At 38.2% G+C, this 27,776-nt stretch overlaps 1 protein-coding gene across 3 annotated transcripts in view; it reads left to right on the forward strand.

Moving 5' to 3' along the window:
- MALT1 (MALT1 paracaspase) overlaps positions 1–27,776 on the forward strand; it is a 61,926-nt gene that overhangs the window by 12,124 nt on the left and 22,026 nt on the right. For 2 of the 3 annotated variants that reach the window (XM_004422580.3, XM_087439277.1), the window contains exons 3-10: positions 5,604–5,725; positions 9,917–10,076; positions 11,567–11,745; positions 12,157–12,253; positions 12,866–12,898; positions 15,706–15,732; positions 18,181–18,213; positions 23,615–23,818. In XM_004422580.3, the coding sequence (XP_004422637.1) occupies positions 5,604–5,725; positions 9,917–10,076; positions 11,567–11,745; positions 12,157–12,253; positions 12,866–12,898; positions 15,706–15,732; positions 18,181–18,213; positions 23,615–23,818 (855 nt within the window). The remainder of the gene's footprint in view (positions 1–5,603; positions 5,726–9,916; positions 10,077–11,566; positions 11,746–12,156; positions 12,254–12,865; positions 12,899–15,705; positions 15,733–18,180; positions 18,214–23,614; positions 23,819–27,776) is intronic. The other variant, XM_004422581.3, reaches the window with a different exon arrangement.

Raw genomic sequence — 27,776 nt, forward strand, 5'->3', positions numbered from 1 at the left:
TAGACAATGGGGGATATTTGGAGAGAATTAACCTTTATATGTAGGTTTCATTAGATGGATCCTAAGGTTCTTTCCAACTCCAGTTTTGTGATATTGCCATTTTGTTTCACTCTCGGTACATATCAGACGGCTATGGCAGTCACGTGAGATCTTCGGTGGTTGCTTTTCCTTTCGCCCCCACCTCTTTTTTCTTTCATGTCACTTTACTTTTTTTTTTTAATCCGTTGTGGCACACTCACTGTTATGTTTCTGATACCAGCTTTATTTTTTATTACTTTTATTATCTCTAAGACAAGAGCAAAGCTCGTTGGATATTATTTTTTAATTTCACCAAAATACCTTTACTTCACATTTTATCTTCACAGTTCTGTGAAGGAAGAGAACAGTGCTATTATGAACATTTAAATTTTAAACGTGAGCAAATATGTATGTGGAAAAGGAGATTTCCGGAATTATCATTTGGCCAGAGTCACAGTTACTGACAAAGGTAGATTAGAACCCAAGTCTGCTGACCCTGACCTGAAGTCATTGTCATTTCCATGATGCTAGGAAATTTCTGGGTTGTTTGGGAAACTTTGTTATGGATTATTACCTCAGTTGCCTCTTTAACCCATGGACTTCAATTTTTTTCTTCTTGCCAAGTTAAAAAGTACTCAGATACTAGATCTCATTTATAAGGGAGTTTTCTTGTTTCATGAGCAACAAAAATTCTCGAAAGGAGAATATCAAGAAGTGAAAAGAGGCAAAGGTGGTATGGATGGAAATAGAATGAGGAAGAAGTAGAGAGATAGACAGTGTGTAGTAAGTGAGGTCTGAGAGAATGTGTTTCCGCGCCTGGGTGTGCAGGGTCGTTGGGCGACGTGGAAGAATAAGGGATGTGATGAGGAGACTAGATTTAGCCACAGTAGGTGCAAATGTAAATTGACTTGTATGAGGAAAATGCATGGACATACATTGGTTGTAGAATGTTGTAAGAGGAACATACATGGACATACTTTGATGTGTAATGGGAGATTGTTGGCAGAAGAGGAATGGTATTTATTCTGGGACACTAGGGCCACTTTTTGATGATAGCTTAGACATTTTCAGAATAATGATGAGAGAGTTTTAGATGGAAGCTAATGGAAAAAATGTTTTGGTTCATGGTCTCTGAAAAACGAGGGACTGTATTGTATGCAATAAATCTCTTGGAAAAGCTGTTTGTGAATTACGTTAATATTTAAGTGCCTTTTGAGAGAAAATATCTTAAAGGGAACCTAGGATGAGTCCTTTTGTCAAGTCAGGAAACACCCTAATTTATCTGTTTTGTAATTCCAGCAGGTTTTCAGTTTTATTGTTTAATATCATGTATCTCTTGATCTACATAGGTGTGTGTTGAAAGCACAATCCTCATGTTCCATCATACCTAGTCAGATTCTCCCCAGCTTACAGGAAATCAAGTAACCTCTTTGACTTCTTTGCAGATGTTATCTGAAAATAGGCTTGTTTGCCAGGAAGCTGTGCGTTCACCCTTTAAAACAGAACTTTCATCCGTGTGCCTTGGCGCACCCTCCATGCGCCATCCCATGTTCTTTCCTTGCCTTTGTTCAGCACCTTCTGACTAGTGGGCTCTGCACGAGGGTGGTTAAAGGGTGACCATGGTTCCCTGTCACACAGCGCTACGTGGGAGGAAGGAAATATGTGTGGTTAAGACATGGGAGGTACTGTGACTTCTTTTCTTTACTACTCACCAAGAGCGGTTTCCAAATCACATTATGCCTTTCAATTCTCAGTCTTTGAAGCAATAAGTGATGAATACATGTATTCACTGGCTTGTTGAAGACTAGACTACTAAAGTTATTGGTACAGGACAGGTGTATAAACTGTGAATTTGTACATTAAAAATCCTTTAGTCTTGTCTCCCACACAAAGGAAGGATACCGTTTAGAACATCTTGGCCATGTGGACCATTTCCACTAAAGTCATTCATTCTTTTGTAAGAACTCTAGGGAGGAAGGCTTTTAATTTCCATCACTCTGTCTCTTGTCTCTTTGTATAATAGCAGAGAATATTTGCCATGGTAAATTTATAAGCACTGTCCTGGTGCAAGATATTGCATTCTTCCTCACGCACTCCCTTTAGTAAGAGAGGCTCCCTGTGGCAGAAGATGAGATTAGCATGGGGGATGCACTAAGAATCACTGGAGGGGCTGGCTGGTGGTGTAGTGGTTAAAGTTCCGCGTCCTCCACTTCGGCGGCCGAGGTTCACAGATTTGGATCCTAGGTGTGGACCTAAACCACTCGTCAGCCGTGCTATGGTGGCAACCCATATACAAAACAGAGGAAGATTGGCACAGATGTTAGCTCAGGGCGAATCTTCCTCAAGCAAAAAGAGGAGGATTGACAACGGATGTTAGCTCAGGGTGAATCTTCCTCAAGCAGAAAAAAAAAAAGAATCACTGGAAAATGATAACTATGTGAGGTGATGAATATGTTAACTTGATTGTGGTGATCATTTCATAGTATATATGTATATTAAATCATCATGTTGTATACCCTCAATATATACAATTTTTATTGGTCAATTATACCTCAGTAAAGATGAAGGGAAAAGAAAAAGAATCACTGGGCTAACAAAAACATGAGGGTTTTAAAACCCAAGAAAACCTAGGTTTACATCCTGGTTCTGCCATTTTACAAGGAAAAAAAAATTAGTCTCAGAGAAGTTAAACAATTTACTCAAGGTAATTTGGGTGACCTTCTACAAATTACTTAATTTCATTTTCTTCATTGTAATCTAGGTCTAATTAATATCTAACTCATATGGTTATTTTGAAGGTTAGAGATCAAAATGCCTGACATATAAAGCAGTCAGTAAATTGCTGCTAAAGTAATTTTTATTGTTTTTATACATATTCACTCAACAAATATGTGTTAAATACCCACTGTATCACCAGATGCCAGCCACTATTCTAAGCTTTGGGTAAATTGGTGACTCAGACAAACAAGGTCCTTGCTCTCGTGGAGCTTCTGTTTTAGTGGGTGAGACAGACAACCAGAAATAGGAATTGCAGGTGATTCGTGCAGTGAAGCCCACAAAGTGGGGTGAATGTCATAGAGAACTGGGGGTAGGGGAGTAGCTAATTTAGAGGTGTTTCCCGAGAAGGTGGAGACCTGGATGATGAGAAAGAAAGAGCCTGCCAGGAAACAGTGGGAACTTTGGGGGAAAATCCAGCAGAGGACTAGTAAGTGGAAAGGCAGAAAATAGCCTAGTTTTGAAGGAAAGAGGACCAGCGTGGCTGGAGCGTGGTGAGAGAGGAGGAGAATGGTAGGGGCTGAGGTCAGAGAGGCCAGTTCAGGTAGGGCCTTGTAGGCCATGGTGAGGAGTTTGGATTTTATTCTGAGTACAATGGGGGAGGGTCAGTAGAGGGTTTTACTCAGAGGAGGGATATGGATTAATTTATGTTTTAAAAAGACATTTGGGCTGCTGGTTGGAAGCAAGGAAACAAGTTTGCAGGCTGTAACAATAGTTCAGTCAAGAGCTGATGGTGGCCTGGATTAAGATCATGGCATTGAAGATGGTGAGACATGGAAAAGCTTAACTGACAGGTCTTGCAGATAAATTAAGTGTAGAGGATGAGCAAGCAAGAAGGAGGGATTCCGGGATGGCGTCTGAGTTTTCGTCCTGAGTAACTGGACGTGTCTGGTAGGCTGGATACCGGTTTCTCTGCCCTGAGATGGGGAAGACTGCAGGTTGAGTGGAGGAGTGGCTTCTGTTCGGGGGGATTTGGGACGTGCTGAGTTTGAGGTGGCTGTAAGACAGCCACGTTTTGAAGCCAGTTTGGCCACAACTCCTGTGTTTTTCAGATTTATACCTGTTCCCTTCTCCCATTGTTGCAACTTTTTTCCCTCTTGCCATATGTAAACTTTGAAAATCATCATCGTGTCTTAAAATTGTGATGTCAGTCTCTCCTGGCAGATGAAAGGTATATAGGAGCATTAAAATACAGTGTTGTGAATTTGCTGGCTTAGGCGAGACTGCTCATCTTATTTTCTGACTTCAACATGTGCTTTCCTACCAACATGGATTACAGAATTCAGCCAACTCTTACTTCATCCATCCTGTGCGGGCTTTGCATCAACGTAAAGAATTAATAAATATGAAAGCCCTCCCTTGATGAAAGTTTTAAATTCTTTTTAAAGAGGCTCTACCCTATTTATGAAAGATTTTCCAGAGTTTCTCCAGACCCTCAAATGTAATAGGTATGCAATAAATATTTAGTCATTTTGGATTTTGTTTTTATTTGGTGTCCTTCTGGTACAGATTTCACATACTGATTTTACCTTATATGCTATTTTTTTCCTAGAAAGTTTAATACCTTTGATGTATAAGATTGCTATTATTTAGACTAACTCCTCTACAATTCTAATCTTGTTTTGTTCTTTGGATTGGGTGGTGGTATAAGTTTTAGTGATCTTTTCTCCTTCCTTTCTGAAAGCCAACTAACCCAGTTTTATGTATTATAACCCTGGCAAATGTATAATTTCCTAACTTTGATTTCTTTTGTGTCAGTTATCTGTTGCTACATAACAAATTACCTCAAAACCAAAAGCTTAAAACAACAACTGTTTATTATCTCACATAGTTTCTGAGAATAGGAATCCAGAAGTGGCTTAGCTGGGTGTTTTGGGCTCAGGTTTTGGCCTCTAAAGAGGTGGCATCAAGCTGTCGGCCAGAGCTGCGGCCATCTGAAGATTTGACAGGGGTTGGAAAATCCTCTTCTCAGATGGCTCACTCATGTGGCTGTTGGCACGAGGCCCAGGTTTCTTTCCTTACCACTTGGGCCTCTCTGCAGGGCTTCCTGAGTGACCGAATAACATGGCAGCAGGCTTCCCCAGATGGAGTGATTGAGAGAGAGGCAGGAGTGATTGGGGAGGGTATTCCATTATTGACTCCAGGATTTTCCTTGAAGCTCCTGTCAAAAGTTTTCCAAGTTTTGATGCTGATAGTCATTTCTGAAATAAGAAATGTTTGTAGTCACATGTGTCAAATTTATATCCTCCTGTTCTGTTTCTGTGCCTTTCTGCTTAGAGAATAATTTTCATTTTAATGCAAATCATAGCACTGAAATTCAAATGTCTTTTGAAGACGTTTTCAGTGGCATTTCAACTCCATACTTGTCTTACTAACAGTGCACCTAACTCAGTTGAAGTGCTGGCCATATGAGCATTTATGACCAAGTGTTCAAAGAGCTGGCACTGAGAACTACGTTATGACTGCTGGCTGGCAGACGTCTGTTATAAGGTGCATCTTGATTTCAGAGGTGTAAGAATGTGGAAAAAATATTTCTAAGAATTGAAGAATCATGGCAAACAGTTTTCCCCCCATTTGTGGGATGTACAGTAGATCAAAGTCTTCTGCAGGTGAGTTTCTTTCCTCCTGGTTTTACAAAGCCTAGAACTCTCAAACTCATAATCTGATGGGGAAGGAGATGTGAAGGGGTGTTTTATAACAAGGATGAATATGCAGGTTATTTCCAAAATAATTCATTTTTTGGTTTCAGAAATGTCAACAAGGAAAACCCCTCTTCTGTGACTTTAACTTTTTTTTTTTTTTTTTTAAAGGAATAAAGATCACTGTAAACCCAGAATCAAAGGCAGTTTTGGCTGGACAGTTTGTGAAACTGTGTTGCCGGGCAACTGGACATCCCTTTGTACAGTATCAATGGTTCAAAATGAATAAAGAGGTAATATTTTTAAATGTCTTTTAGTTCCTCTGTGATAAGAAGAGAGAATGATAGAAAATGAATTAGCATTATTATCCTCAACGTGTTCTTAGGAATTTTGATCTGATAGACGTTACTGTGTTATTACTCAAGTATTCAATAATCATTATTTTGGTAAGACAGTTCCAAAATTATCTTACAAAAAATTGTAAGCAATAATAAAATCAATTCTCTACTCTAAAAATTGTGGAAAATAGGGATTGCTTGGACCAACAGTGTTCACAAATAGGAAACATCACCGGTACATTCTAACATATTTATACAAAATTCTTTGCAACAAATTATGTTCCAACCAAAATCTTTAATTACGAGATTTTCAAGGCGACATGGAAGGCTAACGCAGTATTGTTTTAAGCATTCCATGTAACTGTATTATATAAAAAGGTTTAGGCTATTGTCGTAGATTCTGAAGTAAAACTCAGGTTGCTGGTAGATTCTGAAGCAAAATTCATGTTGCTGGCAGGGGCATTTATTTGTCTTGTGGAAGTATTGTATCCCTGCGCCACCCAACAAATAATTAAAAATCGCATATTGGAATTCTCCTTTCTTAAAAATTCTCTAAGTCACTCTGTCACTGGGGATTTCTCACGGGTCTGACTGGCCAATGTTGTGTCCCTCATCCATCTCCCCTCACGCCCTTCCCTCCTAGATCATACCTTAAAATTCCATATTCTTTTCAACCTGTTAGTCAAATAGCTAAGCTTTCTTCCAAACTTGTTGCTGAGTCTATGTTTGCAAACCTGAAACTAGGTTAAAGAGCCATTCTGAGATTATGGTCTTCCCTTTAATGGGACCACCTTATGCCTTAGAGGAAATATGTGGTTTTATACAGTGTTTTATTTCCGTCTGTCACACACAGGCAAGGTAGAGCAGCTGTGAACTGAAGTAGAAAGGCTGCATATAGGCTTTTGTGCTAGACAGGCCGTGTGAAACCCTGGCTATCAGCATTAGCGACGTGAATTCCTAATGTCAGGGCGGCTCCTGAGAATGTAATAGACAGGGTGTTTTATGTGCCTAGGCTTTCACAAGATGGTAACTAAAGTTACTTTTACCATATTTTCTCAATTGCAGAGTTGCTTTCATTTTAATAAATGCCTTTTGAGGAAGAAATAATGGATAAAACTTACTACATTAAGTATATCATTGGTGCAATATGTCCTGATTTGAGAAAGGCAGAAATGGAGAGGATGGGGAGTACGTCTTGGATTTGGAGAGCTATAGTGGACTGTAAAGCTCTAGCAAGTCGAGTTTTGTCAAACCACTCGCACGTTCGTGGGTCTGTTTTAGGAGATGCTCACTTAACCAGTGCTCGATGAGTGCCTACTTTGTGCCAGGGCACGTTCAAGGCCATGATAATGAAACACTGACACACAAGGCCCTGCCTCCTCCAGTGGGGAGAGACAGGCAGTAAGCAAAGATGATTCTTCAGTTAAGAGCTATGAGGAAAATAAACAGGGTGATGTATAGTGAGAAGCTACTAAGGATCTTAAGCCGGAGAAGTAACAGGATAGGATTTATGTTTTTAAAACACAAACCTGCCGCTCGAAGGGTAGGGAGAGAAGAGCAAGAGCGGGTATGTGAGCCTCTGCCAGGCTGGAGACAGCCGTCGTGGTCGTGTGCACTGAGTGTGCAGTGAAGGGGGATCCGAGTGTGGAAGTCGGTGTATGTTAGAGAGAGAGTTAACCAAAGCTTAGGTTAGGTGTGCAGCCTGAGGAAACAGGAAGAGGTGTCAAGGGTGACCCTTAGACTTTTTACTTAAGCATCTGGGGACCTGTCGTGTACTGAGGCGTTGAAGATTGGGAGAGGGATGGATTTAGGGAGAAAAATCAAGAATTTAGTTTTAGACATGTTTAGTTTGAAATGCCTGTTCCACATTTAAATGAGTCAGCTAATCGGTTTGGACATCTGGGGGGACAACATTGAAAGTTTATGTAGTGGAGGAGGAACTAGTGAAGAGACTGAGAAGAATCTGTAAGAGAGAGAGGAGGAAAACCAGGAAAGGGTGGTATGAAGGCTAAAAGAGAGAGTATTTCAAGAAGAAAGAAGTGGTCAGCATTGTCAGTGCTGCTGAGAAGGGAGTGTGGGTCAAGGGAGGTTGGTTTGGGTTTTTTTGTTTATTTAAGATACAAGGTACTAGAGTATGTTTTGAGAGTGATATAGTACAAGAGAAATAGATGCTAAAGTAGAGAGAGACAGTTGCAGGAGCAAAGTCAGAGGATGGAATTGTCAGGGGAAAAAGTTTTCCTCTACCCTCTTAGGTTCTGTTCCTGGGGGCTTGTGAATTAGCTGACAGACTACAGACTAATAAGACAAAAAGTTTATTTATATGGAAGCTTACAAAACAAGTAGCTCCGTGAGTGGTTAGAGTTAGAGGCTTATATACCTAACTAACTAGAGAAAAGGGATGAGGGAGAAAAGCCCTCTATGGGAAGAAATGGGTTTCTTTAGGAAATACAAGGGCTTTTGAGAAGAATAAACAGGAGATGAGAAAGTTTGCAATAATGTTTATTCACGCAGGTGTGAATGGTCTTTCCATCTTCTTCATGGCTTCATAAAACTCCCTTGGAGAGGGATTTATGGTCGGTTTACTCTTGGTCTCCTTCCTGGGAGTAAAAGCTGCCCTGAAGAGGGAATTTATGGCAGCCTCATTCCCCAGAAGTTTCTGCTTTTAGTCAGATAAAGGAAGCTCTAGGGCCGGCCCCCTGGCATAGTGGTTAAGTGCTCACGCTCTGCTGCTGGCGGCCCAGGTTCGGACCCCGGGCACGCATTGACACACCGCTTGTCAAGCCATGCTGTGGTCGTGTCCTATATAAAGTGGAGGAAGATGGGCACAGATGTTAGCTCAGAGCCAGTCTTCCTCAGCAAAAAGAGGAGGATTGGCATGGATGTTAGCTCAGGGCTGATCTTCCTCACACACACAAAAAAGGAAGCTCTAAGGCTTCTTTCTGCACGTGTTGAATCTCAGATGTCTTCAGCTTGAACTAATCTTCATACCATCTCTGGGGTTCTGAGTAGCTCCCCACAGATCCTCGACCCAAGTAGCCTTTGTTAGGAAGATGCATTTTCCATTTTAACAGGAGGGAAAAGAGCAGTTATAAGTAGGTACAGACTTGGATGGGTTTGTGATTTGGTGGCAGGAAGAGAAGAGTTTCTATCTGAAATCAGTGGCTGAGAGAGGTAGGGTTGCAGGAGGTTTGAGCAGAGAAAAACTGTACATTAATAGTCTAGTAGGAAGGCAAACTTAGTAGATCAACATAGTAGGATTGTCAGGCAGTCCTACGTGCAGCCTCCCATCTCAGTTGTCAAATCTTCAGCAGGACGCTCTTGCTCTCGTGCAGGTTCCAAGAGGAGACAGAGTTGAATTCAGTTGGTTGGGGTTTGGACAGGGAGAGGGGTGAGCTTGTTAAAATATTTTGCAAGGAAGCTAATATACTATAAGGAGGCACTTGACTACGTCCCTTGGCAAGGTTCCAGATGTGGGTGGGGCTGATAAATTGATGGGAGCAGTGAAGGTGGAAGAAACGGTGATGTGGTGACCAAAGCCCAGGGGGCAAAGCTTGGGAAACTCCCAGATGGCAGTTCCTTCCATCACAGATGGGCTTTCCATGGCCCTTCTCTGTCCAGACCTGGAAAGAAATATATCAATTAAGCAGTCTATCCTCTTACAGAATTTTGCAGATGAGAAAATAAAGTCTTGAGGTGAAATAACTTGCTCATGTACTCACAGCTGATTTGGTCTGAACTGAAATTAATAGCCAAGCCTAACTTTCTGAGTACGACTCTCCACTTCACCATGGCGTTTGTCATGTTGTATGGCTACCTAACTCATAAATGTTGCAGTCGTAGATTCTTTAAATACTAACAATTGAATAGTTTTAAATGACAACAGATACTTTTCTGTTAGTGAGTTTTTGGAAGCTATAAATGAGAGAGCTTAACTCTCTGGCTAATGGATTTGTAAAAGACTGTGGATTTCTAAGACTTCAGTCCTAAATTACTCAAAATCTTGTTGAAGTAAAAACTATTTTAGAACTTGGAAAAAAAGGTATACTTTTCAAAGCTCCAAAGAAATCACACATTTTGCATAGCACGTTTTATAAGGCGTGCTTTGATGAGTGATTCACTTATGTTCTCTTATTGATTCTTTCACAGATTCCAAACGGAAATGCATCAGAGCTTATTTTTAACACGGTGCACGTAAAAGATGCAGGCTTTTATGTCTGTCGGGTTAATAATCACTTCACCTTTGAATTCAGCCAGTGGTCACAGCTGGATGTTTGTGATGTCACGGAAGTCACAGAAAGCTTCCGGGGTGAGTGATAAAATGTTGGGATGGAAATTGCCTTATTTTGTTTTAAGTGTTTACTTTTAAATAATTTCAAAGTTTTAAAAGTAGTACCAAAAGCTCACATATGTACTTCACCCAGTATAAGGCCACCAGCTGCTAAGATGTTATCAGAGCACTTTGGTTCTCTCTCTGTGGACATATGTGTATATAAATGCAGATGCTGTAGGAAGGCATAGAGCCCCTTCTCGGTCTGGCCCTGCTGCTGATCTCTTCAAACTCGCCTTCTGTCCTGGGTTGGAATGTGGTGGTCTCTGGTTTTCTACGAGAAAAAAATCTAATATGGTCTTGCTCACTTTTCAATTCCTTTCCACACTGTATATTTTTCTCCCAGACTGTTGTATTACTCCTAAAAAATTGTGTTGTGAAATAAAAGCTCTAGAGTTGATGTCAACCTGAAAGGGCATGTTGTGTATCATTCGCTGCAATAAAGCATTTCATCGAACTATTTTCTACTCTGTCATCCATCTTTTTAGTCCAATAACTAGTATTGATCAAGAAAAAACCCAGTCTACTCTAAAGAGTAGCCATCAGATATTATTTTATTTATTCACACACACAGTCAAGAACCATATTCTTTGTCATTTTTGCCAGACAGAAGGAATAGAAGGGAAACAAGACTTTTTTTTACCAGTCTGTCTTCCATTCTTCTCTCTCAATTTAGCTTTTCCTACCCCTGAATAAATAATCTCTAAAAATAGTCTTGATTAATAGAGTTATTTATATCTTTCTAGAATATTTCTGTGCATGTAATGAACTTTAGTATGTTTATATATGGAATCTTATTCATTCAACAAATATTATTGATCACCAGCAGTGTGTGACACTGAGTTTCATGATAGGGACTTGGTGTTAATGCATAACGTTGACAAGCCCTCTGTCCTCGAGGAACTTAAAGACTAACAAATGAGTGTTCAATAAATAATGCTTTCGATATCTGCCTTGAGAAGAAGTGCTAGAGATAACCTATCCATATTTATCCAGTGCTAATAACAAATTCCTAATTTTAAGAAGTCAAGTTAAATCAAACAGCAGAATGTAGAGCTTTCTGTGTTGAACGTGAAATCACTGAAGATGTTAATAAATTGTTTGCTCCCACCAAAAAGATTTTGCTGCCAAACACAATTGGAAACCACTTGAACTATTTTCCCCTCTGAAATACGCAATCCATACTACCCCTTGGAAAGCTCTGAGAAGGCCTGCCATAAAAATATCTAACTTTGTTTAACCCAGAATTTTCTAAACTTATTTGTCCACAGCATCTCTTTATCCACAAAACACCTGTTAATATTTCTAGAAATGCTACAGTTTTATAAAACATAGTTTGGGAGATGCTATTAAAGACCATAAAAAAAAAAAAAAGTGAATTTGAAAACACGTTTGTTTTTAAAATTTTTTTTTAGTTTTTAACCTAGAGATTTTATTTATGTTCAATAATATTTTTCTTTTAATTGAAGGAAGTTTGGATGGCGTCTCTGAATCTAAGTTGCAAATCTGTGTTGAACCAAGGTCCCAAAAGCTGATGCCTGGCAGCACATTGGTCTTACAGTGTGTTGCTGTTGGAAGCCCTATTCCTCACTACCAGTGGTTCAAAAATGAATCGCCATTAACACATGAGACAAAAAAGCTGTACATGGTAGGAAGTTGGTTTTGGGGTATTTTTTGTGTTAATATGTAAAATAAATAATATAATTGAAAAGGTGAATATTAAAATTCATATTCTTTGGGGTGTTTTATGTTTTCAGTATTTGTCAAGTCCTTTGTTATTTAATATTAAGTGATTCTTATATTTGCAAAAGTGCTAGAATACACCAGCCCACATCTAAGGGCTTATACTAAGTATTGTGCCAAACCCACCATTATTGGAATCATTGTATCATTTGCTTGCTAATATTTAACTTAATGAATGAAAATGATCTAAGATGTTTAAAGCCGTCTGAAATTTTGTTTTGTAGTTTTTTTTTTTAAGTACAAAATAACTTTTTCTACAAGCCAGTTTAGATTAAAATTGAAGAGGAAATGTGTGTGTGTTCTGATATTAACATAGGTGCCCTATGTGGATTTGGAACATCAAGGAACCTATTGGTGTCATGTATATAATGATCGAGACAGTCAACATAGCAAGAAGGTAGAAATCATCATAGGTAAGCTGCATTACTGAGTGTTCTGACAAATGGAGTATAATATAAGCTATATAAAATGAAATGTTTAAGCAACAGAAATTCTACTACTTTTTACCCCATTCTATTTAACGGTGTGTTAAGTGTCAGGAGTTATATTGTTTATATCGAAATTTGAGAGAATGCGTACCAAATTTATAATCTAGGTTCACATACAAAGAGCAGAAAGAATCAGAAAAAAAAAAATTTATTTAGATCTTTTTAGTTATTTTTGAATTTTATAGTTTATTTCAAACATTTATGGCAAAAATGTATTCTTTAAAACTTTAGTTATAAAAGACTTGATTTAGTGGGAAAACATTTTTAATAAAAAATTTTTAAAAAACATCACAGACATATAAAGGGAAGAATGATTATTAATCAACAATCCCCATTATGAAATACATAATTTGGGAGTTTGTTCTATTTAAGCTTAATGCATTTGTAGTTATGTTGTTAATATTTAGCAGGAGATGTTGATGCATATGTTGGTTTGCCAACATATTTCTATGATATTTATTTCTCTGTTTGCTTGATGGCTGCCCTTCGTAAGATCATGAATTACAATATATTCACATTTGTTTTCTCTGGAACAAGGAAGAACAGATGAGGCAGTGGAGTGCACTGAAGGTAGTGTAATCCTTTGGTTTGAAACCAAATATCCTGCATGCTGGTTCCTCTTGGGATTGGTGGAGTGCAGTGATGGAAAAAATACTAGCTATAAGAAATAATTTTGATCGAAGCATATTGTATCTTAGTCGTTGAGGGTTTATAAATTGCCACAGACCCTATTAAACTGACACGCTATTAAAATAACTAATTTTCAGTTGATATTTTATTGCATATAAAAATAAAGTTCCTGCACAACATCTTGTGAATAGTGAATTCGCAATTCTTAATGTTAATTTTTTTCTTCATAAAATTTGTGAAAAAGATAGATGGCTATACTGCCATGGATAGTTATTTTATCTATCCTTTAGTCTTGATAATATGCCTCTCAAATGCAAATATAGTTTCTATAAAAGTTTCAGGACAGAAGATTTGTTGTTTAACACATGTTTTATCAAATATTAAATATTCTGTTTTAATATAAAATTGATAAGATCCATTTTTTGAAGCTACAAGCCTGTAGATTAATCTACCATGTCACCTTTACCATAATATATAAAGAGAACTGAAAATCTATTTCAACATACTAATTTGTTTTAATTAACCAAAGCATTGTACGTAAGTTGTAATGAGGAAATTTTAGAACTTACGTTACTTTCCCTTAGTACGATATCACATTGTTTTGCAAAATTAGGTTCGTGGATAGCAAAGTATTTTTTCAATTTCTGCCTCTTGATTATATAACCTTAGGCTCTACTTGGGTCAAGTAAGAAATAATGTTAAATCTTACGTTTCCTGGTTTTCCTGTCCTTAGTATTGTTGCAGTGTCACTTTGAAGACTGTAATGACTGCTTTCATCCCAATGTGTTATTGTGAACAGGGACTCTCGAGCATAAGGGGATTCCAGGCCTGTGGTCTGTGGGCCCTGTGTAAGGGAAGCTCTGTGAAGAAATCCTAACCAAACTCTTCTTCATTCTCTTACTTTTTTTTCCTCCTAATTGCATGATTTTTAAAACTTCCTGATGTTGGCAACCTCTGAGAATAGACGTAAACTAGCATTGCTGGTTGGCTTCAGGGTGACGCTTGTAAGTTTTCACCTTGCTCTGCTGCTGCTTTACCTGCAAGATTCTCCCTATGATTTTTGCAGTAGCAGACACACTATTAAATAATAATTTTGGAATAAGTCTGTTCAGAACACTTAGAGATGAAAATCCACCTATGAAACTACTCTGAAAATTTCAGATGGAAAAATTATATCCAACTTTTTTTTGTAAAAACATCTACAAAGTTGAGGCGTTTTATAATTGACGGATTGACGCACATCGTGAACAGTGTCCTACATCATATCTTTTCTTTCTTGTAGAACGTGATGTTATCTATTTCATTTGATGTCTGTTGTTAAAGATATTTCATCAGGACAAGGGGTGGGGATTGACTAGGTGAAGCTCAGGGGATTTTTTTAGGGCAATGAAACTCCTCTGTGTGATAATTGTAATGGTGAAGACATGTATGCACGTTTAAAAACTCATTCAGTGGGAGGTCAGAGGAGGGGGGATCCCAGGGTGGAATGCAAAATATGACCAAAAATCTAAACGTGTTACAAATGTATAAAGGAACATTCCTGCAGAGGGGGAGGAGGAAGGTGCTGAGCTAAGTAACTGGAAGTGTGAGAAGTCTGTATGACAGACGGCAGAAGAAATGGTACATGGCCCTGTGCTCTAGTTGATGCTGCTCCTGAGTGGATTTTATATCACACAGAAGAATAAGTTTCTGCATAACATCTTATGAATAGTATTACATTTGTAATTTATCATTCAAGTTCATTTTTATCTTCATAAAATTGGCAAAGGAAAAATAGATGGCTATAATGTCATGGATGTTTGCTTAGGTGATTTTATCTGTCCTTTAGCCAGAGGGTACAAGTTAACAATTTTGAAACCACTTTACCTCCAAAAACTCATTACACGAGTCTAACTATGAGAAAAATATAAACAAATCCCAAATGAGAGACATTCTGCACAGTACCTCACCAGTACTCCTCAAAACCGTCAAGGTCATCACAACAAGGAAAGTCTGAGAAAACGGTCACAACGAAGAGGAGCCTAAAGCCACACAAGTAAATGTAATGTGGTGTCCTGAATGGGGTCTTAGAACAAAAAAGAACATTAATGTTTGTGACAAATATACCTTGCTAACTAATATAAGATGTTAAAAATAGGGAAACTAGGTATGGGTGTATACAGAAACACTCTGCACTATCTTCACATTAGTTCTGAAAATCTTCAACTGTTCTAAAGCTAAAAGTTTATTACAAAAGAAAAGATCAAGGGCCAGTCTTCCTCAGCAAAAAAAGAGGAGAATTGGCAGATGTTAGCTCAGGGTAGATCTTCCTCACAAAAAAAAAAAAAAGAAAACATCGTTTGAGATTGTTAATTAGTTTCAAGAAGTTTGTGGTTGAGGCCACAGACAGACCTATCGCTTGACTGTTTTAGTCCCATAATTGGCCAGAATATATAAAACTTGGAACAAATTATGAATGAGTGTATTTAGCTTTCTGCCATTTAATGAAAGTAATAATAGCTTAGAAGTCCTGAGTAATATCTACAACAGTATTCTTTCCCATTCATTATTTGCATGGCTTCTCATTTAAGTTCTAAACTGATGAAACGTTATAACATTTAATAACTCAAAACTGAATACTTCTTTGATTAATCTTAGTAATTGTTGTACAATTTACTATTACAATTTACTTACTATTACTTATAATTTACTGTAAATTGGCAGTTAGATTATTTAAAGCTAATTTGTTTTCTCTTATTTCATTTTAGATGAATTAAATCATCTTGGGCATCCTGGTGAGTAATATAAACATAAAACATTAGTTTTAGATGGTTTTGTTTTCCCTTCCCCAAAGCCCTAGTACATACTTGTATGTTCTAGTTGTAGGTCCTTCTAGTTCTTCTATGTGAGCCGCCACCACAGCATGGCTGCTGCCAAATGAGTGGTGTGGTTCGGCGTCTGGGAACTGAACCTGGGCCGCTGAAGTGGAGCATGCCAAACTTTTAACCACTAGGCGATCAGGGCTGGCTCTAGTCTTAGACGTTTTTTGTTTTTTTTTTTTTTGGTGAGGAAGATTAGCCCTGAGCTAACATCCGTTGCCAATCCTCTTCTTTTTGCTGAGGAAGATTGGCCCTGGGCTAACATCTGTGCCCATCTTCCTCTGCTTTTTTATATGTGGGATGCCTGCCAGAGCATAGCTTGATAAGGGATATGCTGCTCTGCGCCCAGGATCTGAACCCACGAGCCCCGGGGCCGCCGAAGCAGAGCACGTGAACCCAATCACTATGCCACCAGGCCAGCCCCTAGTTTTAGACTAAGTTATTGAATACAGTAACTTAAAGATACTGTAGATACTCTTTTGCTATAGTAGTACTAGTTACTTTTTTCCTTTGTTAAAATAATATCATAATTTAGGGTTGAAATTAGTACTTATATGAAATACAATTTCATCCAAGTGAAAATATTTAAAATATTCTAGATTGTAAGACTATAAGGGTAGAAAAGTAAGTATACTGAAACAACATAAAATATCAATTTTTTTTATCATTGTATATGATTCTATGTTGTAAAAAGGCAGTTAATGGGGGAAGTGCCCATTTAATTTGAAATGACAAGAAGCAATCTTGGAAAGAGTTAATAGGGGTAACATTTCTGAACTCGCCAGACCTCTGGAACCTTGTTCAAAGTTGCTCAATCATAGCACATATGCACTAGTTGGGTGGGGTGTCTTCATCTGAAGTAAAAGGTGTGTTAGTGGGGATAGTTGGCACCATACAGGTAAGTAGTTGATCAGTGATGGTAAAGAGACTGACACTTGCAGGAGTATTCATCATTCTTTGGCCAATTTTAAACAGCACAGATTTCTGAACAAGCTAAGCTAAAGGGAAAGCCTTAACTGAGGTGAAAGACATAGTAATAGGATTCCATAAACAGAGGACATCATCATAGGTTCTGGGCATCTGAAAGGCAGTCATGGGACCTGTGAATATATCTGAACATAAAACCTTACAGGAGTAGACTAAGAAGGCAGTCACCTCTTTTAGTATTTATAGAGAGCCCTCTTATTTCTCGACACGTTATTTCTCATTATTTTAGCACCCTGACTAGTTTGCTTAGTTTCTTGCCCATGTTAATAGACGTCTATCATTGTGAGTGATGATTGGGCTGTGCTGATTACATGCAAGCAAATCAGGCAAACCAGAGGCCACTGTCACCAGCATGTCAGTCTTGCCAAACCAGCCTCGAGCTCAGGGGAAGCCTCAGTGAGACATGCTTCAAACCTCCAAACCTGTGTAGTGTCGGAGAACCGTCCTAGTAGCATAGCTGGTTGTTTCTCTTGGTCTGGTTAGAATCCCCGTTTCCTAAATGGGTCTGCTATTTCTTGCGCTTCAGTGAACATTACGAAAAGTTATTTCAGGAAAACTTTTGCAAACAACCACCACTAATTAAACTTCTGAAATTTTCTTGGCGCCGTCTTTCATTGTATACTTACTCCTCAAGATTCAGAGACACCAAAAAATTTGAGTTTTAAAACGAATAAAAATTTTAATAAGTTTTTAATAGATATCAGTCAGTAGCATATAAATTATTAAAAATGCAAACAAAGTTACCCTGTCTATGGTAGAGACACATGACTGATTGAACTCCTGCATCTTCTCTCTCATGGTCCTCGGGTGGGAGGTAGTGCATTTTATGTAGTATAGTCAAGGGCAAAGAGCATGGACTGTGGAATGAGATTTACTGGCTTGATAACTTGGGGCAAGTGACTTAATCTGTTTCTGCCTCAGATTCCTTATCTGTGTAATGGAGGTAATAATAGTATATACCTCATAGAGTAAAGTGAGGTTTATTTAAATCAGATTTATTTAAAGCACGTAGAATAGTACCAGGCAAGCATTCAGTAAACCTTAAATACTCCTGCTGCTGTTTCTTACTGCCACCACCCACTGCTGTCAGATTGTAATTTCTACCTAGCACATTAAAGATGGTTGGTTACCCGCAGCTGTGGCAATCAGTTACCAAAGGCATTCCCCTGCTCTGATTCTAACTCTGTCTGTCTAGGTGTATGTTTTTATCAAGAATCTGAAAATCTTAAAATCGTAAGTTAGCTGTTAGAAACCACATTCTGTGTTTTAATGCCACTGATGTTATTGTTCATTGCTTCCGTGTATCTCTAAACCTGAAGACGTTTGTATCGTTGATAATAACATGTTATTTTTTTTTGCATTTTTATCTTTTTATAGATAATAAAGAACAAACAGCTGACCAACCTTTGGGTGAGTAGAGCTTTAAAATGGTTGCTCAAAGTGTAGTTATGTAACTCTTTTATGATGATCATAAAGGGATTTAAGACATTTTAATTTGACAGCTTTTATAAAGATTTGAATAACGTTGAGACCAAATGGTTTATTTTGGATATTTGTAAAAAAAAATTATAGGACAGGAGGCTTAAAGAGATTATGAATTCAGTTTCTGGGACCAAGTCAGCTTCTGTGGAGTGTCGTTGTTTTGGCACCATGCAAACAAGTAAATATGTCAACAAAAAGAAACATGTATGCTACATAGAAGTGAAAAATGCTATCTGTTAGCCGGGTTACATTAGCAAAGCAACAGGGAGGTTGCAATAGCAGCTCTACATTTTGAAGGATGAATAAGAGGAGGACCTTCCAGGCGGAGGGAGCATGAAATCCTAAACACAACATTGTAGAGAAATGAGACAGTGAGTTGAATTTGGGGAGCTGCAGGTAACACACAGTGCTCTAGAGCATAAAGAGAATGAGGCTAGAGAAGTAGGGTGAGACCAGATCTTGAGGAGCCCCATTTCTCAGGCAAGCCATTGGAAGGGAACTTTGATAAAGGAGTGCATGAGATTTGTCTCTCTGAGAGGCCAGTCTTATATCTGTGTAGAAAATTAACTGGAGGGAGACGATGTTTTAGTTAGGCGAAAAATTAAGAGACTGTTGCAATAGTCTAGATAAGAAGTCGTGAGAATCTAAACTAGGGTGGTACCAATGAGAATGCAGAAGACAGAACAAATTCAGGAGATCTTTAGATGATGGAATCAGTAAGCTGTTTTTGTCACCTTGCTTTAGGTTCTAAAAAATAGAGAGGAATCACCATGCCTGCTAGGATTCTTGCTTGGAGCACTAGGTGGATGGTGATATAGCCCATTGCGTTAGAGAACACAGAATCAAAAGCGAGATTCAGAGAATAGATGACGATCAGTTTGCTGTCTAACCTGTTTGAGATATTTGTGTCACATCTAGGTGAAGATATACAGCAGGCAGTTGTGTACATGGATCTGGAACTCTAAGGAGAGGCCAGGGTTGGAGGTACAGTTAATGAGCATCATCAGCGTAGACATGGAAGTTAAAACCAACGGGTAGCATACATGAGCTTGCTACAGGCCATAGAGAAAAGGGCACAGACTGGCTAACCTTGTGTTAGCATTTTTTTTAACAATTAAAATCAGTTGTCACTGATCAGATATTATATAACATTCATATTTCTAGGTTCTTTTGGAAAGTGCTAGCTGTCAATTGTGGCTAAATAGTAGCTTCCCTTTTAAAAGGGGCATGTGCTCCCCTGTTTTCCTGTTATGAACATTCGGTCTACTTCACTCTTTCACTCCCTCTCCCCTCCCCTCCTTCCCGACGTGGTCTTGCCATGTGGCTAAATTTCTTTACGTGGTGGCTGATCCCAAAACTGGAAGCTGTCAGTCTTCTTGAGCTTTAGACCCAGAACTTGCAGAGTGTACACCACATTCTGTTGTTCAGAGAGAATCACAGGGCAGCCCAGATTTTGGGGTAGGGGCCAGGGGCTGGGGTAAGGATGACCACACTAGGTGAGGGCAAGGATACGGTGGTTCATTGGGGCCGTCCTTTACCGAAGCTGGAAAGGTAGGCATGAACTAAAATGTGAATGGCTTCATTTGCCAGACTAAGGAGCTTAGGCTTCATTTTGTAGGACATAGAGGTTAAAAGATTTTATATATGAGACCATTAAGACTATATTTTCAACCAGATTTGATGCTAATTTTCAATTTTTGATAGATGGCCAAAGATTTTTTATTTAACGAATACTTATATAGCACTTACTATGTGCCAGGCCCTTTTCCAAGTGCTTATGAATATTAATTCATTTTGGGTGAGATAAGACGAGTAACATACTATTAGAATAATTAGACATGGAATTAATGCTGTAACACTGTACCAGTTTTTAAAGAATACATGGCATTAAGCTTTGGAAGATGTCTAGGATCATGTAGTTAAAATATCTTTCTGAAGTGGTTTTATTCTATTGCTTAATCACTGGCGTTTGTTTCTTTTTTCCAATGAATGGTTTGTGTTCAAGAAATTGTGGGTGGCTCTTACAGTAAATGTTTTTCTACAGAAAATTTCTTCCATTTATTTTATCACTTGAAAACGATCATAAGTTGCTTATATAGTTGCTATTTTGAAGTTTTCTTTGATTCTTCACTCTTATCTCCTCAACTTCGGATTTTACAGTTTCTTTCTCTGTCATATCTCTGAAGTCTGACTTTTCCTTTCCCTTTCTACAACTAAGTCCTGGAATGACTCTTTGTCATCTCTTATTTTGACCACTGCAGTCTGCTTCTCTCTTCTCAATCCACCCCAGTTCGTCTGTAATTCAGGGAAGTATTTTACAAGTAGATTGGGCAAAGTAAGATTTACTTACCCATCACCTTTATTACCATTAAACTGCAGAAAATGCTCTAAGACATTTTAGGAACTAGCTGTTAAAAATTATCATTGGGGAATAATTTTTGAAGAGTTATGGTCAATTATTGATAGATACATTTTAAGCCACATAGTTCTCAAATTGTTGAACCCTTGCATTCTGTAAACTATACCAAGAGTTCTTTCCAAATAGATACCAAAACCAATGAATAAAGAATTGATATTAGCAGAAGCATGCTTAGTTTGATAACTAGCTTTTTTTCTCCAAAGACCCCAATGATTTTTTTCTATTACATTCTTTATAATTGTTATCTGCTGCTTAGTCTAGGATATATATTAGAATTAAATTATCATAATAGTCTATTAAAAAAAACCCACTGTAAGTTATAAACACTTTACTACCTGATAACTTGGGGAGCCCCATGATTTGGACTACAGTGGTGTAAGCCAGAGACACAGTCTCTTACTTCCCCTCACTTATAAGTAGATTGAACTGAGTCCATCAGTGTATTGCGGTTAGGTCTGAATTCTGATAGGGTTGATGGGCTCATGAAAAAGTGCACTGAAAATTTTCTTTCTGTGGATTAGCCAGCTAACAGTCTTGCTATATAGTGAGTACTTTGGTGTAAGACTACAAATCTGGTTTATTGAAGAAGAAACTTTAAAAAAAAGGGAGATATAAGCAGTATTAAATTTTGTACTGTCTCCTATTGAAATCTATCTTGAATATTCTCAACTTTTTCATTGAGTTTTAGGACTAAAGATAGTTTAATAGAAGCTTTATGTCTGAATCCTTGTATATTAAATAGTCTTGATAATTGGCCTTTTCTTTTGGATAAAAGAAGAGATTATCATTTGTATAGGACTTGAACTGACTTTTGTTGAATTAGAAATGTGGCTTAAGTATCATTTTATTTTTTTCTAAAATGTGAATACTCATAAGAATAGGCGATTTGCAAGAAATCTCTAAAAATGTAAATATAGAAGAAAGATACTATGACATAAAAGTATTGAGACTTTTCACAAAGTAGGGTTTTCTGCCACTTTGAAAGAGTCACATTCTTTGAATTGGTGCTAGTTTTTCTCCAGACCTGTTTAACACTAGACATTGTGTTCTGTGGAAAGAGAAGAAATTTCACCCAAGAGAGTTTTGGTGGAGTTTAATCAACTTAATGATTTAAAACATCTGAAATTCTCTTACATATTGCAGACAAGTCAGCATTGTGATTATTTGTGCTTGTTTAAATTTCATAAGAGTAGCATTCACAATAATTTATAAACAAACTACTTAGCAGCACTTTGTGACAGAGGTTGGTCACCTAGTCCTGGCCTATGTCGGAAGGAGGTAGCCTGCAATCATACCCAGTGTGGCTCTTCAGCCAGTGGGCCAGTGCTGCCAGATGCTCCTGTTACACCTTCTCTGCCCACTGGTGTCTCCATCATGGATTTATACCGTAACGTGTGCTGCACACACCCCACTGCCAGTCCCCAGGGAAAATGCCATAACAGTTTCCTATTGTCATGGCACGGTCTCAAGTCTTTAACCTTTAACTCCACCCCAGACTAGCAAAGGTGCAGTTTTGAAAACCTCTTAAGCACTAAGCTATGTCCAGCCTTCCTCAGCTGTTTTTGGACAACCTCTAAGCCAGCGGGTACTTTTTAAGGCATGAGTGTGGGTCCTTTTGCCCCTTAAAAACAGAAAAATTCTTTGTATGAGAACACATCTTTGAGCAAAGTCTCAGTGCATGAAGGTCAGAAAAATAAACTGTTAAGATATTCATTCAAAAAGTCTTCACTGATCCCTAAGGTGGCTGCATCTCCCTCGAACAGAGGAGATTTTTTTTAAAGAAGCTAAGAGGAGGGCCGGCCCCGTGGCTTAGCGGTTAAGTGCGCGCGCTCCGCTGCTGGCGGCCCGGGTTCGGATCCCGGGCGCAGACCAACGCACCGCTTCTCCGGCCATGCTGAGGCCGCGTCCCACATACAGCAACTAGAAGGATGTGCAGCTATGATGTACAACCATCTACTGGGGCTTTGGGGGAAAAAAGTAAATAAATAAAATTAAAAAAAAAAAGAAGCTAAGAGGAGACAGTACATCAACTGAAAAAATACAGATGCAGTACTCGCCAAGTTCCTGCCTCTGTCCTCTTGGGTATTTCCCTTGACTTGCTCTGACGTGATTCCTCCTGTCCCTCTTTTTGGTATTTCTTTTGTTTTTAGCCTCTTGCATTGTCAGCAAAACAGAACCTCCTAATTTAATGGGAAACCAATTCCAAACCTTCCTTGTTAAACTTGCTTGACAAGTCTAGCTGAATATTATATTTTTTACTTTTGTTGTAGCTCGATAAAAATATTACTTTAATATTTGTTACCATTTTGCTTCATATATAGCTATTAAATAGCCTTTGCCTGTTCAAAAGTGTCAATACGTTTAATTTCAGTTGTTTGATATGTTAGCCTCTATACAGTAGAATATATTGGTCTACTACATAAAGTGAAAATTCTTTTTTTTTTTTAATTTTATTTTTTGTGTGTATGAGGAAGATCAGCCCTGAGCTAACATCCATGCTAATCCTGCTCTTTATGCTGAGGAAGACCAGCTCTGAGCTAATGTCTATTGCCAATCCTCCTCCTTTTTTTTTTTTTTTTTCCCCCCCCAAAGCCCCAGGAGATAGTTGTATGTCATAGCTGCACATCCTTCTAGTTGCTGCATGTGGGACGTGGCCTCAGCGTGGCCGGAGAAGCGGTGCGTCGGTGCGCGTCCGGGATCCGAACCCGGGCCGCCAGCAGCGGAGCGCGTGCACTTAACCGCTAAGCCACGGGGCCAGCCCTAAAGTGAAAATTCTAAGGTGAAATTAAATAATAATGAAATCTCATTTGTAAAGTCTACTTTTTATTATGATGATACTGTTTCCATAGGTTTTATTTTAATCTTTATATCTGCCTTTAAATCCCTCTCCCCCTGCTTTTTTTTTAACAGCAAAGGACAAGGTTGCTCTTTTGATAGGAAATATGAATTACTGGGAGCACCCCAAGCTTAAAGCTCCTTTGGTGGATGTGTATGAATTGACCAACTTGTTGCGACAGCTAGATTTCAAAGTTGTTTCGCTGTTGGATCTTACTGAATACGAGATGCGTAATGCTGTGGATGAATTTTTACTACTTTTAGACAAAGGAGTGTATGGTAAGATATTTATAATCTTTGTTTTTATAATTATTCACTATTCTTTTCATTGTACAAGTTAGGTTAAGAGTTAAAAGTCAGAGGAAGGTATAATAAGCACATCGTTGAATTGAAGAGTTTTATTCTTCTTATAAAAAAAGATAGATTGGATCTTCATTCCATAGATCCACATGAATAGCTAATTAGCTTAATATCTTTACTTTCATGTATCTTATTTTGTCAAAACAATATCGTCGTTATTAGAATTCTTATCTACCTTATGTGATTTTATTTTTTGTTGACAAGAGCTACAGTATAGTAAAGCTCGATGACCAAATGGCAAATTGTATACTAAAATAGGTAAACTACCACTGTGTGTGTGTGTGTGTGTGTGTGTGTGTGTTTGCAGTATAAAAGGTTGTAACCGAATGTACATTCTGTATATTTGTGTTCTTTTTCTAACTACTGCACTACTATATTTCCTGATCTTTTAATGGGAACTAGAATTTAACAAGGAAATGTTGGTGAATGAGGCATATGAAAACAATTTGTAAACTGAAGTTCTATACAGATATAGTAAGATGGACCTCCACAAAAATTTTAACAGGAAATCTTTAGTGATTATTTTTCTCATTCTTGCGTTTAAATATGTTAAGAACACTACATATAGGGTAAAGATTTTTTAGAGAGACAGAATATGCTGTGAGTAGTAGGCAATTTCTTTGGTAATTTATTTCTTTTAATGATTATAACCACAAATGTAGGAAGGCCGGCTGTTGAGCTCATTTGAGCCGTATGTCACAGGGTTGTGCTTACCATGATATTGTGCAATAACATTTGACTGCCAGGAAAGTGACATTTTCAGATCTGTTGTTAGGCATGCCAGTGGGATGGCATCATCCCATGACAAAAAAGCATCAATTTGGCTTCTATATCTTTCAAATTATTTTACTTCAATAATTTCTAAATTTAGGTGTTGGTTTATAATTAGGTTGATATGAGGAGGCAAGCTTGGTGGAATTGCTATTGGGTCTCAAAGGAGTATTTTTAATAAAAGGAAAACAGTTCTTTTCGAGATTTAACACATTACTGTATATGGGATGGGAGAGAGTCTTAAAGTCTTATTTAAATGAGTTTCCTCTTAAATAATAAGGATTACAGTTGTAACACAAATGAGTCAACAAAGTAAATACCTCACATTTGGGCTTTCAATATTATGTTGATGTTGTAAATAACATAATCTTGCTTATGAGTGGTTATGAGTGATGACTCTGGGTGAATCCATTCATTTTTCTTATGAAACTGTGATAGAATATACAATACAAATGTGCCGCTTGGTAATTGGTTTATATTTTTAGTCTAGAATAAGGTGGTTGTTTGATTATTTTTATATTATGTAATTTATCTAAGTTTTTTAAAGTGCCTAGATGGCTTAAGCAGGAAAAGACTTGTAAAACTTCACTAAAAGTAATGATGTAAAAGGAAAAAGTGTTAACCAATTTAGGTTTTTGGATTGCTGAAGTATTTTGAGAGAGCGAATTATATGAAGAATTATGTACTTGATTATTTATTCTCATTTCTTATTGACGTTGTTACCTTGGCTTTAAGACCTTTGTTTGGCTTTTTACATCAAAACTTTTTTTTTTTTTTGTGAGGAAGATCAGCCCTGAGCTAACATCCATGCCAATCCTCCTCTTTTTTTTTTTTTTTTTGCTGAGGACAACCGGCTCTGAGCTAACATCTATTGGCAATCCTCCTCCTTTTTTTTTTCCCCCCCCTTTTTCTCCCCAAAGCCCCAGTAGGTAGTTGTATGTCATAGCTGCACATCCTGCTAGTTGCTGTACGTGGGACACCACCTCAGCATGGCCGGAGAAGCGGTGCGTCGGTGCGCGCCTGGGATCCGAACCCGGGCTGCCAGTAGCGCAGTGTGCGCTCTTAACCACTAAGCCACGGGGCCGGCCCCTCAAAACTTTTAATTGCCCCTGCAAAGTAGAGAACCAGAAATATTAAAAAGTTGTGGTGAGAAGGGTTCAGCTTTATGCTGAAGCTTTGCCCCAGTATAAAAACATCATCTTGGAATATGGAATGAAGAGGCATATTAAAGCAAAATGGCAGCTTAAGAAAGCTAGAAAGTTTTTAAAATCCTACTGATTCATGTCTTAACAGGGTGGCTGCATTATATTTTGAAGTATTGTGACTATTCCAAACATCAGACACATCTACATTACATGTAAGTGTGGTACAGCTTGAGGGTGTAGGGCATTTCTCCAGGACTGATAGCCCCAGGTGACTAGTGCTACTTTGTGGGTAGGGGAGGCGGAGGCAGAGCATAGGAATTTCAGCATGAACAACTTCAGATATGGAAAACATAGGCACCCTTTTATATTGTATTGCCTGTGGGTTTATAAAAGAAGCAAAAATTGCAATGGAACAGAAAATAATTAATTCACTTTTAAACATATATAAACATAAAAAACATGATCTAAGAACAGAAATAACTGACTTAGCCTACATGTCCTTGAAGATAAATAGGGATAAAGATTTTCAGTTACCTTACATAGATAGCCACAATAGAAAGTAACAATTTGGCCTGTTATCTACCCTACCCGATGCCTTTCTACATTCATCACTGGCTGCAACTTAGCTGTGCTTATGTGGAGAAGAATATTAGAGGAGTCTGGTCAGAGGATGGCAAAGCCTTATTTACTCTAGAGGAGTCGTTCTGTCCAGTGTAGCTCAGTGGTTAAGTGGTGGGCCTCAGAGTAAGCTAGCCCGGCTTCAACACTCTGGCTTTTCTGCTTTCTAGCTGTGTGACTATGACCAAGTTATTTAACTTTTCTAAGCAAAAAAGGATTTATAAAGTGGATAGACTTAACTTAATGAGGTGGTTACAGAATAAATAAGGTAAAATAATTATCCCTGTGCCTGACATGCTGAAAGTGCTCAAAATATTGTAGCTATTATTATTGTAACTTCCTGAATTCAACTTTTCCTTCATCTTTAGATGGGGAGTTTGAACTAGGTAGCACTCCACTTCAGACCTCGAGTAGAGAAAGAAACCTAGCTTTCATATGTTTTTGTGTTTTAGGGTTCAGCCTGAGATTTCATTTGAAAAAAAGAAGGGGTTTTTAAAGTGACAGTGTAGCGAAGCCATGAAAAACCAGTACACTGACAGTTTTTATTTTCTGAGAGTGAAGTTAACTAGAAAGCCAGCAGTAGATTATAAAGAGACGATATAATATAGCACTATGGTTAATCTGGCTAGCATCCAAATTCTGTTTCTATCACTTATTAGTCTGTGAATTTGGATAAACTGTTAAACCTCTCAGTGTCTCAGTTTTTACATCTGTGAAAGAGAGATGATAATATTACCCACCTTGTTACAAGACATGTGTTATGAGGGTTGTGTGAGGTAAGCCATAAGTGCAGTGCTTTCTTCAAACAGTGCCTGGCACATAATAAGAGCTATGTAGCTCGATGGTGATGACGGTGGTGGTGGTGGATGTTCTAATCAGAGTACTGTGCCACGTGCACTGCAGCTTGACTCAAGTGGGAGTCTTCCATTTAAACGATTATTTTCTCTGTAAACAAAAATACACACCTGTGGGCCGACCCTGTGGCTTAGTGGTTAAGTGCACGTGCTCCGCTACTGGCGACCCGGGTTCGGATCCCGGGCGCACACCGACACAGCTTGTCCAGCCATGCTGAGGCCACGTCCCACATACAGCAACTAGAAGGATGTGCAACTATGACATACAACTATCTACTGGGGCTTTGGGGGAAAAAAAGGAGGAGGATTGGCAATAGATGTTAGCTCAGAGCCAGTCTTCCTCAGCAAAAAAAAGAGGAGGATTAGCATGGATGTTAGCTCAGGTATGATCTTCCTCACAAAAAATAAATAAATAAATAAATAAATACCTGTGACAAACTATATTCTTGGAATTCATATTCCCAAGAAATAAAATTCCCTAAAGATCTA

This window comes from Ceratotherium simum, chromosome 14 (assembly GCF_057802395.1).
Source record: "Ceratotherium simum simum isolate JZ-2026a chromosome 14, ASM5780239v1, whole genome shotgun sequence".
Lineage (NCBI taxonomy): Eukaryota > Metazoa > Chordata > Mammalia > Perissodactyla > Rhinocerotidae > Ceratotherium > Ceratotherium simum.